General features: G+C 43.0%; 1 protein-coding gene across 5 annotated transcripts in view; it reads left to right on the plus strand.

Annotated features, from left to right (window-relative positions):
- casz1 (castor zinc finger 1) overlaps positions 1 to 14,125 on the plus strand; it is a 74,609-nt gene that overhangs the window by 27,235 nt on the left and 33,249 nt on the right. For 4 of the 5 annotated variants that reach the window (XM_028583082.1, XM_028583085.1, XM_028583083.1 and 1 more), the window contains exon 1: positions 1,223 to 1,339. The exons of the other annotated variant lie outside the window; for it this stretch is intronic. In XM_028583082.1, coding sequence (XP_028438883.1) covers positions 1,261 to 1,339 — 79 coding nt within the window. In that variant the 5' untranslated portion in view covers positions 1,223 to 1,260. Of the gene's footprint in view, positions 1 to 1,222; positions 1,340 to 14,125 lie in introns of those variants that run through there. 5 annotated transcript variants of the gene reach the window in all.

A 14,125-nucleotide genomic window follows, 5' to 3' on the forward strand; every position in this document is an offset into this window, starting at 1 on the left:
TAATTGTTAACACAATGTTGTACACATAAGATAATCACAGGCTTATAGACACTGATAGATCTTCCTTTCTTTTACCCAGGTGAATCTGTCCTTATTCAAAGGCAAACAGATCTGACATTCTTCAGCAGGACAGCTAATATTCTCCAGTATTGATATTGCAATGTTAAAAGTGCCCCACAAGTAGAAGAGAAACTAGAAATTCCCCACTGTACACTAGCTAAGAGCCTTCAAATCTAACATGCCAGTGTCAATGAATGCTGTTTTCTTTTTTTAAATGAAAAAAAACAAAACAACCCCGGATAGAATAGAGACATGAAATATGAGAGCCAATAGACATCCGCTGTCTGTTTGTGTGTGCTTGCACATGCACACTGACACACACATAGGCCACAAAGCACATGCTATCACTGTCAACAGCAGCCGTAGCAAACAGCGGCAGAGTTATATTGTGTGTGTGTGTGTGTGTGTGTGTGTGTGTGTGTGTGTGTGTGTGTGTGTGTGTGTGTCTATGTTGTGTATGAGTGAAAGTGTGTATGCTTGTGCATGCCCACAATCTCTCTCTCACTCTCTGGCTGCTGCTGGCTCTGAGAGACCGTAAGTCAATCTGTGTGTTCATATGCGTGAGTGTGAGTGTGTGTGTGTGTGTGTGTGTGTGTGTGCATGCGTGTGTGTGTGCGTGCGTGCGTGCGTGCCACTACTGTACTACACTTCAGGGGCCAGGAGCCAGGACCGAGCCTAGCCAAACAGTGCTGAACAGGGCTGGAAAGGGCCGAGGGCCAGCTCCCTGTGCACACCACCCACTTCACACCTGTCTCTCTCTCACACACACACATGCACACAGCTCATACAGCCGTGCTGCTCGACACAGGGCTCTCATTGTAGCAGTGACAGGAGGGCGCCCGTTAAGTGGCTCTCTCTTCCTGGGGCCTGTGTGTGTATATGTGTGTGTGTTTTGTTCCCCCATGTGGCCGTGGGGTGGAGAAGGGCGATGAAGGACCCCTACTGGTAAAGTGGGTAAACTCGCACAGCCTCGACATCTGTGCTAGGAGAGGGAGGGAGAAGGGGAGGGAGTGGAGAGAGAAGGAGGGAGGGGGAGGCTAAGGAGGGAGGAGAGATAGACAGCGAGAGGAGGACAGAGTGGGAAAGAGGAAAGGAGTGAGAAGGAGAGAGGGAGGGAGAAAGAGACAGAAGGAGAGGGGGGGAGAGAGAGAGAGAGAGAGAGAGAGAGCAGAGCCTTGGCAGAGAGCAGTTTAGGAGAAAATGCCTTGCTTTGTGGAGAGAATTCTTCCAGGGCAGGAGGGAGAGGTGAGACAGAGCGCAGAGGGCGGTCTGCTGCCAGGTAAGACTCACACACACCTTCCTCTCTCTCTCTTTCTCTCCCTCTCACACTCTCTCTCTCTCTCTCTCTCTCTCTCTCTCTCTCTCCCTCTCCCCCCTCTCACACACACAGGAGTTGAGTACTACCTCGAGGTGAACGGGTCTGCTACTAGTTGCAGTTGGCATGAGTCAGGCACGCATGTGTAGTGATGTGGTGGGTGGTGTCAAAGTGTGTGTGCGTGCCTGTGTGTGTGAGAGAGAGCCTGAGTGAGAGTTAGGAAACGGAGCAAGTGTAATGTTTGTCTTTTTGGAAAATGTTGCCGCTTTTTATTTTTGCGCCTATAGTGCACAGGATGTCAGTGATGTTTTTAATTAGTTTTAATGGTGTTGCTTCCTCAAAGGTTTTGTTGTTGACTTTTGTATTATGCCATATAGCACTCCAGACTTCCACTTTTGTATATTCTACAGTTACATTTATGACATTCAGTGGTGGAAAGTACATTTATGTAAATGCTGTACTTCTATCTTATTCTACTTTATACTTTTACTCAACCACATTTCAGAGGGAAATATGTTGTAGTTTTTACTCCACTATATTTATTTGACATTTAAAGTAACTAGTTACTAAACATTAATATTTTACAAATAAAATATATAATGAGCTTATAAAATATGATGCATTGTTATAGATTAAACTACCCAACAGTAGTGGTTTAATCTATAAACTACCCAACTTTTAACTTTTTTTACTTCAGTACTTTTAAAGTACAGCTTTTTGTTTATTTTGAATGCAGGACTTTAACTTGTAATTGGGTATTTTTTAATTACTTAGGTAAGGGATCTGAATTCTTCATCCACTACTAATTACGCATTACTTTACTTTATAGCAAATACTTTTAATTTATTATAGAGCAATTTCAGGCTGTTAAAGTGATCAACGGCTACACAAATACTTTATTTGACTTTAAACGGAAAAAATATACAATCTAAATACACCGTTTCGCAGACTAAAATAATAAATTATGAAAAAAAAGCACCTAAAATCCCTTCGCTCTAATGTCAAGTGCAGATGTTTTTGAAAATGACATGAGATAATTTGCGGTGTTGGTCGAGATTGATTCGGCTGTTTAGATACAGATGTTGTGATGGAGAGGTTTGTCATCGGAGGGATTTTCCACTCTACTGATGTAAACAGTGTCTGTTGAAGAAAGGCTAAAGAGTCCTTTTCTCTCTCGTGGAGACACGGTTCTGAGAGGAATAATCCTCCTCGTGTACAATTAGATTTTCTCCTTTTGGCTAAATAAATACTGTGTCTGTGAACATAAACGCAGATTTACATGCGGCCCTTTTGGTGTGTGTCTCTCAAACAGCCTACTGCCACAGTGGGTCTGATATTTCTTGTCGAGGCCCACAGGAAAAAAAGAAAAAGAAAAGAGAGACAAGGGAGAAGTTGGCCTGCTCTAACTTCACGCTTGCTGTTTATTTGTTTTTATAACAAATGGAACCAGCTTCCCAAGTGAAAGGTGAAGTCAGAATTGAATTTGGCTTGCGTTACCGTGGCGATCTGGCAACCGCTCCTGTGTCCCATAAGACTGCTCTGGTTGCTGTGTGCCGGGCGCGTGTATTTGTTATTTAACTGGTGTGTGTGTGTGTGTGTGTGTGTGTGTGTGTGTGTGTGTGTGTGTGTGTTTGAGTAGTGGGTGGTGGTAGCAGCATTCACGAGAGAGACATTTTACTAAGCAGACATTTCCCCCTCTGTTTTCACTCTGACCTGGTAGGAGATTGATGACTGAATTGTGGAGTACATGTTAACAGTAACTGGTGATTTATGAAGATACTTAGAGTAAGTGAGGCCGTGCAGGCTGGAGGGGACGAAAAAGATATAGCCTTTTAAGTTAATGCAAAAATATAGCCTTTTTAAGTTATAATTGTTATTACCACTGCTGAGTTTGGAGATGGGTCGGAGTTGGATGTGCACAAAGTGCACTGTGAAGCGTTTCCTTTTCCATTGGCCATGTGCCTTCCTTTGTTTCTGGCCTTTTAAGTTTGACCTCATGCAACATTATTTTTTGAAGAAACAAATTTAACAAAAATGTACCTGCATTTAGATTGATAGATGGATAGATATTTACATTAATTTAGATAGATGAATTCAACTTATTGATAAAAGAAAACTTCTTTTTCCTGAATAAAGCACAGTGATAAACTTTTCTTGGATGAACCCTTGCACTGCAACAAGTGCACTGTCTGTTTTGGCAGCCCCCCTTAGCCAAAGATCCCTCAGAAAATCTGCATGCAATTTTAGAAGAATCAGATTCTTTCCTTGGCTTGTGAACTCCCTTGATATTATGCACACAGAGAATCCTCCTCTCTATTCAAATATGAGATTCAATCCACTTGGATGTGATCTATAGCATTTTTAAGGAATAAAGCAATTTTAGGGGATACGGAATAGTGCTTCCCCTGGAAGAGGGATGGCTTTCATTTTTTTTCAAGGCACCTCTTAGACTGAGTGAAATGTTTCCCCTGTTCGCTCAGGGACGACTTTATTTCTTACCAGGGATTTAACACTCACTCAGTCCCCTCATAAATACAGCGTCCCTCAGCCCTTCGCTAGCCATAACTCATGCACTAACTCTCTAGCTAACTAAACTCATATAGCAGAGCCAACACTTGTTTGTCTTTTACCTCAGTCTCTCTCACTCTTCCTCTGTGTCTCTTTTCCTTCTCTCTGCTGATTTATGCATGACAGAATCTTCTCTGACTACCGTCTCACCAGGTTCCTGTGCTGATCTCCTTGGCCCACTCGTAGAGTGGGTTTTAGAAGAAATGTGCATTTGAATATGAGCAAGCCTAATCTCCTTGAGGCTATTTAGAGTGAGCCTAATGCTTCAAGAATGAACGAAAACAACACTAGAGAAAATGCGGACGTACCTCTCGGCGTGTCACAACACAACTCAGGTTCCAAAGAATGAAGCAAGTCTTTGATTTGCTGATGAAAATCTTTCTGTAAGGCAAAAGACATACAATTCCTGATTTCAAGGCACCTGTTGAAGCCCTCTGGCTCCTTAAAACAGTCTTTGTGTGTGGTTCATTTTGTTTGTCTTTCAGCCTTTATGGCACCTTCCTGTGGAATTTCTTTACTTTTTAGCATGTTATCCCAATGGTACAATAAATAGCAGCTGATAAACTTTCAAGCCATTTCACATTCAGCAGATTAAAGTGCTCAGGTGGGATATTACAGTATGGCGGAATCCTTTGCTGATCTGGTGCCGATTGGCATTTTAGGAGGAGAGAGTCTTTCTGGCGTGGTTCCCGCATCGGTTGTTAACAGCCTGCTGGTACCTTCTGTTCTCTCAGCTCCTCAAGCATCTGAAGACCCTCTGAAGTCAAAATCGCCCATTTTGATGTCTCATGGCAGCACCCGACGTTTTGTTGTCTTTGCGTCTGAAAACACAGGCCCTGCTTGGAGATATTACCCTCAGCACTCGTTGGTGTCAGATGGGGGAGGAGGGTATCATTTCTCTTTTTTCCCCCATCTCCCTGCTCTCTTTGCTTTCTTTTTGATCTCACCATCAAATCTTCCCCGGTTTTTATGAGTGACGTTTACCCCAGAGCGGCTTGGGAAATGGCTAGCTGAAGAAGACGTTTGAGAAAATGCGCCTGAGCAAGCTATCACCTTTGATAAAGCCACAATTCCAGTGGGAGAGGAAGAAGAAAGCCAAAGAGTAAGAGCATTGTTGGTAATGAAAAATGCCATCCAAGAGGGACCATCTCTCTGATCCCAGCCTGTTAAACCAACAATGTATAGTACAACAGATACTGTAGGGGTACATCAAGCATTTCTCTGTTGTTGTACCACAATGAGTGTTTGACCCAGAGGACTGATCTGAATCTAGGGTACCACACTGTGCCTTCATTGCACATCAGCTGGGCACAAACTAATCTTATAATACAGCGCTCAAACATACAAAGTGAGTCACACTGGTGCTGCCATCTACTCTGGCATACCTTCAGCTGTCTCACCAGTTGGTAAAAGGCTGGCAAGTCAATTGAAAGCACTGCAAAAAGAGATAGAAATAATGGGGAAGTGAAGAGTAGTTGGAGGCACAGAGAGCAAGAAATGTTAGCTTTAGTAATTACTACCTCCATAGAGTAGCAGTAGAGAGGACAGTGAGGCAAACGAGTGCACGAAGGAGGCCCCGTGTGCAGATAATGAAGGGGTATCATTGTAGCTCTGACAGTGTTAATCTTAGAGTGCTTCACAGTGTGTGTGTGTGTGTGTGTGTGTGTGTGTGTGTGTGTGTGTGTGTGTGTGTGTGTGTGTGTGTGTGTGTGTATCTAGTTGTGTGTACTGTATGCTCCATGCAGCATATGCATATATTGCTAGGTTGTATGAAAGTTGTGGTGCAGTGCCAATGACTCTCGGCCTACCAGTAAGAACGGCCCACCTGACAGCACAGTTTATCCAACCATGTTGACAGGTGCCGCCTCTCACAGCTTCTTGAAGACAATCCTCAAACTCAGCAGCCTCTTGCTCATCCTCACAGAAGCCATTGGATCACCTATCAGCCCCCAAACTTGTCTTCTTTGCAGAAAAGGAAGGAAGAAAAGAGGAGAGCGGAAACAGGGGGAAGAGCAGTCCAACTTTCTTTGTGCCTGGCTTTTTTCTTTTCTTTTTTCCTCTTCCCATTTGAAGTTGTGAGACACTCATTTAAGCCTCATTGCACACCAACACTCAACACACGAGAAAGTGTTATGAATATGTATCAACACAGCATATGGCAGCAGTAGCGCTGGGACTAGGTGTGTCCAGAAGGGTAGAGTGCTGCCGATGCATTATTCTCCATTCAAATTACCACAGTAAGAATGCTGTGAGGTGTTCACCACCTCTTTAGACAGGGCAGGAGAAGAACCTGGATCATGTGAAACAGTAGGAACGGACAAGCTGTGATGAGCACAGTAGTAGGCCAGCCGAGTTTCCCTGATTTGGTAGATTTTTTCGTGAGGTTCAAACCCAGCACTCGCTGACACAAGCGTGATTAAAAGTGATATTTCTGACACATTAGGATGCGCACGGGAAGTAACCTCCTCTAAAGCGTTCATTATTAGATGCATGACAGACCTGAATATTTATAAAATAGGTTTTAATAATTAATAGCAGCAATCTGCTCCCGTAATTCATCAGATTTGCACTTCAACAGAGTATCCGTTTTCACTTTAAAATAATAATAAGAGGAATATTAATGTTGAGAAATGTAAAACGGGCAGCTGGATACAGTGCAAATAGGCAAGCGCTCCATGTTCACTTCTGAGACTTTCCTGTCAATTTTCAAATAAAATTACATTTTAAGCCGTCAACACTGCACCGTTTGAAAAACCTCCAGTTGTTTGTGCTTGACAATTTTGTGAGACGCTTCTCACAAATGTGGCAAGTCATGAAGATAAAGATGCAGGAAACAAAGTGGGTTTGGTGTAGAATGCAAAAGTAGTTGCTGTGGTTTTTATCAAAAGCATATTTATTTGTTTGAGTCAACTTAGCAGCACTTCCTTTTGTATACTGAGACCCAAAATAGACAGCCCTCTTTTTTTTCTTGTAAAGCAGCTTTGCTTGTTTCATCTTTTCACAGTCATTTTACTTTTTTTCTCTCCCTTATTGTGAGTGTTGTTTTATCACACCTTCAAATTCAGTCATGGCACATTCCTCTCTCTACTGAACTCCCAGAAACAAGAATGTTCCTGTTTTAGGTGAAAACTGCCACGTTTAGTTCCGCCTTCCAGTTCACATTGAACTTTTTGGTTATCACTGATGCAGTGGTGTGTTTATTCTCAATGTGGATCAGTTTTTCCTGAGTATGTAGAAATGTCAGTGTGCATATTCAACAGTGTGTGTCTTAAAGCAAATGACGTGACCTGCAGCCACTAGACAGAGAAGAGCAGAAGGAGAGCACAGTGCACAATGCCCTGCTGTCTACAGCCCCACACACATGCACACACACACACACACACACACACACACACACACACACACACACACACACACACACACACTTAATAAGCCACTTAACATATGTGTTTACAGAGTATTGTGCACATACACACACTCCCCCAACCACACATGGACACACATACACAATATTATTAATATATTTAATATATCATATATCAGCCCTAAAGTCACTTCCATCCTGCTTATCAGAAAAGTAAAAGCTAACAAACTAAAGTTCTGGCAACCGAGTCACAGCCACAGGGTCTAAAAAATGCAAATCCCATGAGCAGGAAGACTCATTCTCATCACTTCCTCTCTTAGTACTACAAAGAATTTATTTTGATCAAACTTTAATTGTGCTACATAAGAAGAATACATTGAACATTGAAAGTGTATAATATGATACAAAAGTAAGTGTTTGAAAAAGCCTCAGATTTTGAGCGAGCCATGGTTCATTTTTGTTGGACAGGTAGAGAACCTGCTCAGGATGACATTTTAACATGTGATTCATTCGACCACATATAAAGTCCAAAAGAGGAAAAGTCTGTCAGGCAGAGCAAATGTTTTAATGGGAGCCAGGGATCGATGTTGTCAGCGCAGGCATCCTGTCTGGGAAACACATGCTTTTTTGGGTTAATGTCACCTCCTTCTTTCTCTTCAAGGAGAGAGAGGAGAGGAAAAAGCTAAGGGAGGAGAGTGAGAGGAGGTGGGAGGGGGAAGGAGGTCAACGAGATCTGATGCAAACGTTCCAAACCAGGCAGAATTTAGGGAAATTGCTTGAAAAACATTGACTTGCACTCTCATTCACAAGGCCCTCGTATCTGAAAAACAAATTTGAAACGTAACCTTGGAAATCAATTAAGAAGTCCCCAAGAGCTTGAGAAAAAAGAAGAGAAAGGTCCACCCTTCTTTTTCCTTTTCCCTCCTCCCTACACGTCTTTTCCTCTCCTCCACTTAACAGGGACTTGGATCTGCCCATCAGAACGCTGCCTTGTGTGAGGAGGAGGCTTTGTCAGCGGGGGCTTTATTTAATTTTTTTAACGGCAGAGTGCCTTATATGCTGTCAAAATGTCTTAAGAGTCTTATTAAAGAAATGCCACAGCTCATTTCCTTGTAATGCACTTCATATGCTGGTGAAAGGGGGCATGTCTAAAGATCTAAACAGCTTTGCTTTTTAGGCTTCACATTAGGGGTTATCTGTGAGGGCTTGTCATTGATTGACATTATCTGGCCTGACAGGGCCTCATATCAAGGTTAACCTCATGGACAAAAGTGCCACCCACACGGACACACAACCACACTCTCTCCACACTTGTAGTCAAATAAGGCACGCTCTCCTCAACTTCCTGTTGAGAGGGGCGCTACGTATGTGTGCCGGCTTCATCTGTGTGTGTAAGCCAGGTGGAGATTTCCAGACTTAATTGATAACTAATGGAGCGGCGTGTGCTGAGTTTACCCTGGAGGATTGACACTCTGTGTGTGTGTGTGTGTGTGTGTGTGTGTGTGTGTGTGTGTGTGTGTGTGTGTGTGTGTGTGTGTCTGTCTTGTGGAGAGATAGAGGGGGTAGGTAATGGTAAGAGGACGGGGATGACTTACTCAGCAGTATAGCTCCAGATTCTGGTAAATTAAATATGGCCCCAAAGATAATGACATGGAGTGACATACACCAGTCTGGCGGCCCCTGACCTCTTAGGCGAGCAGGCCGTTCACTTCGCTACAGAAGAAAGTGTGTAAGTAACACTCATATGAGCACAGTACACACTCACACACATCTCCCCTTCTCCCTCTCAACAAGCCACAAAGGCAAAGAGAGATCCCCGTGACCAAAATACAACTGAAGCAGTTAATCTGTACAGATATTAGCTCAAGGGCCCTTGAGAGGTGCACCGCTGAGCCCTTTCTCCACTGTACTACCCACACTGCCTTGCAGCCGCACCAAGCACAGCAACCATGAGGGAGGGACACAGGGGTCGTCTGCTCATTTACCATGGCGGTTGGCTTATCAAATTGCACTCCCAGTGTCTTGAAACTGAACATGGGAGCTGAGCTTCAAAACAAAGCTGCAGGAATAAATTTCCCTTGTTTCAGTCTGTGGAAGCATGGGACTGTGTGCCATTGTGTATTTTTAAAGCAAAGTTTTTGCCTCCTGCAATACAAACACTAAGAAATTAAATTGTCATCTGGTGCCAGCTGTGAGTCCAGACTTGATGTACAATTTTAACAAGTTAGCCGTGTGTCCCATGAATTACCCTAAGCAGCAAACTCAATGAAAGTTGGCTGTTTTGGTACGAGGCTGTCAGAATGGTTCATGTCACTCATGTCAGATTGTTTTTTCTCTCTCCCTTAGACCATTTTAAGTTGCTTGTCCTCTGTTCTGGAAAACACCATAATTGTTTGTGATGAAGCCGCAGGGCGTATTTGTCCTTAGATTTCAACTTCCTGCCTGACCGCCCTTAAGTTCAACGTATTTCCTCTTCCACTTAAAAAATATACATTGTTTTCTTCAGCCATTGTCCTATGCAGTCAGTCTGTGTGTTTTACTGGGGCCGTTTGTGTCTGCCTTTGTCCTGCAGTGTCTTCTTTGTGTTTTGCGGCAGTGTGATGGGAGAGTGGCATTTGGCTGAAGGGCTTGTGTTTGATAACAGCCCGTGGACCGAGCTGAAGTGAAATAGTCCAAACGGGTCCTTCAAGGTCGGCACCCCCAGAAAGACAGCACATAATGTGCAAGGTCACATTCTAGACTAAAAGCAATACGTGCTTTATTGATAGAAAAACACAACAACAATCAGGCAGATGTGCAACCAACTGATGAATAATAAAATACATTTGTGAGAGAGAGGAACAGGGGGAGGGTAGGGGGCAGGGGAGAGAAGACCGCTACCTCCTGACTGTACGTCCATGTGTCTGTATACTGTATGCGTGCGCCTGCATTCATGTATAATATGTTTTGCAGAAAAACATTGATTCTGTACTTAGAACTAAACAATCCATCAGAAAAAAAGATCAAAATGTGATAGATTGGTGCTGGTGGCAGTTTCCTTGCTGCATAGTCTCTCTCTTCATGCCTGAATCATTTCTACAGTTTGTGTGATCTGTGGAGTACAGTGTGAAAGTACTGTTTAAAAGAAGATCACAAGCATCTCACTTCTCCTGTTTTGACAGTAATCTACGTATCATTTACATCTCGTCAGTATCATGTTTTATGGCCGAGACAACAGTCACCGTAGGTTCCTTTTTTTTCATTCAGCCACTTTATGAACAATGTGCCTATTGTACTGCGCCTACTGTGCTATTATCTTTTTATGAAAATAAGCTCAGGGTATTGGACTGTCGTCATCTTTTATGTGCCTTTATCGCTCTTTCTCGCATGCTCTCTCTATCTCTTTTTCTTTCTCCTACTCAACCTGGCAAACCTGCCAAGTGAGTAGAGCTCCAAAGTGGATCAGACAGTGGCAGATTTAGATTTGAGGTGGGGAAAGCTAAGTCCCAGTCCCAGCCAAACCTGTTTCTTTAGGAAGACTCTGAGAGACAGGAGGGCTTGGAGAGTTGCATATGCTCTGCCACCCCGTTTCCAACTGTGATCACCTACAGTAGTTTCCCCCCCATCCTTCCTGCTCCTTGGATGTGTATAACCGCCTTTACACCCCTCTTTCTAAATCCCCATGTGCCCACCCCTAAACCCCCATCTATCAACTAGTTGGCAATGGCATTGTTTTTAATCATCAGAACCTCAAAATTATTATTATCGCTTCTGATGCGGCAATTAAAACTTCAGGTCAGAGGCACAACGAGCGGTGATCAGCAGCCGAGCTGAGAAGTTTTAATTAGACGATCAGAACCATTAATGCACAAAAAAAAGGTGTGCGCTGGGAAATTAACGGGAACGTCTTAATCAGGGTTAGCGACTCCGAAGAGGAGTCAAGTGAACAGAGAGCAAAAAACAAATCATTTCCGCACCACTGGGACAAAACTCAATTAAATATGCATGCGGAAAAATGGAAATTTCTCAGCATCGGCTGCACCGAGTGTTGGAAAACTGTGGCAAAATCTCACGGCGGGGTCGACGACCTGCTTATTGTTATTCTTGTGTAATAAAAATGAGAGAGGGGCCAGATGCTGGGGTCTGGGTGTCGTGGCGTAGTTGTCCATCAGTGGCTTTCCGCTTGACTTCCTTGCGGCTGCCGCAGCCTCTCTACCATGCTGGGGGAGAGAGAAAGAAGAGGGAAACATTCTCTTCCTGCAAGCCGTAAATTTACAAAAATAAAATCATGGTAATTTTCAAGTGTGTCTGCGTACGTTTGCCTGTGTGACTCAGTGATTTCCCTGAAACACTCTTGCACACACGCTGTCACACACGTACATCTCCCTTGAGAGCCACAGACACAAAAGGTTCACTGAGCTACACACAGGGAACTTCAGCCTTGTCGATTAACCTGCCAAAGATTCATAAAGTTATAACTGGGCTTTTTTAAAGAGATACAGCAACTCTCGGTTGCATATTGTAAAATAATCCTGAGCTGAACAGACATCTCCCAGACCCTGTTTGTATTAATTAACTCCTGATATTGCGGGGGGTTTGTCTCTGTGTCAGTCATGTTGGAACTCAGCAGGAATCTGCAACAAGCCCTGTACCTGTGTTTGATTAGGTGAAGAGATAAGCTTCAGTTTAAACAGGTAATATCTACGTCTCTTATATACAGACCCTCCTGTGTCCTCGCTCCATACAGACTGAGCGCTGCAGGGAGTCGGTTTATGGTGCAGTAATGCGCTTTCAATGAACAATAAAGCCAAGTTACATACATCTTCCATAGGATGATTAAACAGCGTTTTGGACATAAGCTACCTCGTTTTGTATAACAAAAAAAAGGTAAAGCCATGACCCTGCCAGTCTCAACCATTCCAAACTCCCACATCCTTTATCCTTAGTTGCCTTGATTACAGTCTGTGCACGTTCACACAAATAATGCACTTCCAACAGCGTTATTAGGATTTGAAACACCACTTGATTGGGCATGATATCATTCTGACACACAAACAGAGACTCTGCATCAAAAACCAACAAGACCTGTGGGGCTTAGAGCTGTGGAAGACTAAGTTTGTCAGTGCGGCGGACTAGACTTGAACACAAGCTTTGTCATCCAGCGCTGAGAAGAAACAGGGCTTGAAAGAACTTTGATGCGCTTATTTTTGACTGAAGATGAAAAAGACCCTGACCTAGTCCAAATGTATTCAAAATAGTTTCTTGGTTTTTTCATCAGGTTTTGGCCTTATACAGGCAGTATATGGCGCTCCTTTGTGGCCCTGCACTGTTTCCAGTAAAAATAGTGTCAGAGTTAACGTAAGCAGTTGGAAAAATTAGTTTCAGCTGTTGTGTTCAAATTCAAACCTGCCTGTTTTTTCCAACTCCCAGTGCTTACTGAGGTGTCTCCTCCTTGACAATTAGCACACCAGGCTAAAACAGACTGTAAATAATGTCCAATGCATGTGACAGTGTTGTTTTTCCTGTCTGATATTCATTAATAAGGCAGAATGCTTACTGGACTCTCAGGGAGGTGGGGGAGTTGGTCCCAGAGGGAAACGTTGTTCTTTCATGTAGGTCCCCACAGATTTTATCTCATTGTACGCTATTATGCACACAAACGACTTGAGGTAAACAGCTTGGTGTTACCATAGCAATCCCTATTGTGAGCAATGGCAAAAAGCTGCTGTGAACAGAAACCCTCAGCATAAATAATAGTTTAGACAGTTTCCATAAACCATCGAACCATAGCATGTTCCTACTCATGGGAAGCTCGCAATATTAAATTTGTTTCAAATCACGTCCTACCTTTAAAAAGAAAACACTGAATATGTGCGTAAGCTGTCTGATAATTCAGTTAGAGGCCTGCTTAGATACTCAACCAGTAGCACGCTCTGTATTGTTAACAGAAAATAATACATAAATACTCGCTAATGGAAAGAAACAACTGTGTCGGGGTCATTTCCTACAAGGAGCTTGAGATTGCGATGCAAAGGAAATCGGTAGTTAAAGCATGAAATACTGAACACAGTAAACAGAAAATAATGACCTCCACTGCAACACCCAAATGACCTCAATCTTCCTTTGGAGAGTATTTCTAAAAAAGAAAACTTGAAAATTTATGTCTTCCACTTCCTAATAGTTTTTCCAGCTGATTTCTTTTTTCTTTCTTTTCAAAATTGCTGTCTTCTCAAAGGTGACCCTTTCACCCGCGCCTGCAATTGTCTGACACTAAATTGTACAGTAATGTGCCGCTGATATATGGCCCCCTCAAAACTACATAATTCCTGAAGCCATTGTTTTAGAGAGGAAGCCCACAATGTAAATACAGTAACTGAGAAAGCATGTGTGGGGAGCCCGGGGTGCATTGTCTGGCGACTGGGTAATCTGTAAACTCCTTCAAATTGTATATCTTCTAATGATTCTACAGCTTTGCAAAAGAAAATGAAAACAGGATTTTATGTTGCACCGATGTGATTTACATAATGCTGGCAATGGCTCACACATGATTGTGCTTGGCTTTATGGCTGAGGGAAAATGAAGAGCCTCGTACTCATTATTATAGAAAGTGAATTGAGTCTTTAAGATAGAACTTTGTTACCTCTCATATCACACATTTTTGTCTGCTGAAATAGTGTGTCCCTAGCTCAGTATAGTGTATTTTCTTAACCACAGTGTGGCTGATGTACAATACAACTTTACACAAAGAGAAATATCTCTGCTGTGGTGTGCTGTTTAGCTGTTTTCACCGAGCCTCAACTGACAAAGCTTAACACTACCAAACAATAACAGAATACAAG

The sequence above is a fragment of the Perca flavescens genome, chromosome 7, assembly GCF_004354835.1.
Source record: "Perca flavescens isolate YP-PL-M2 chromosome 7, PFLA_1.0, whole genome shotgun sequence".
NCBI lineage: Eukaryota > Metazoa > Chordata > Actinopteri > Perciformes > Percidae > Perca > Perca flavescens.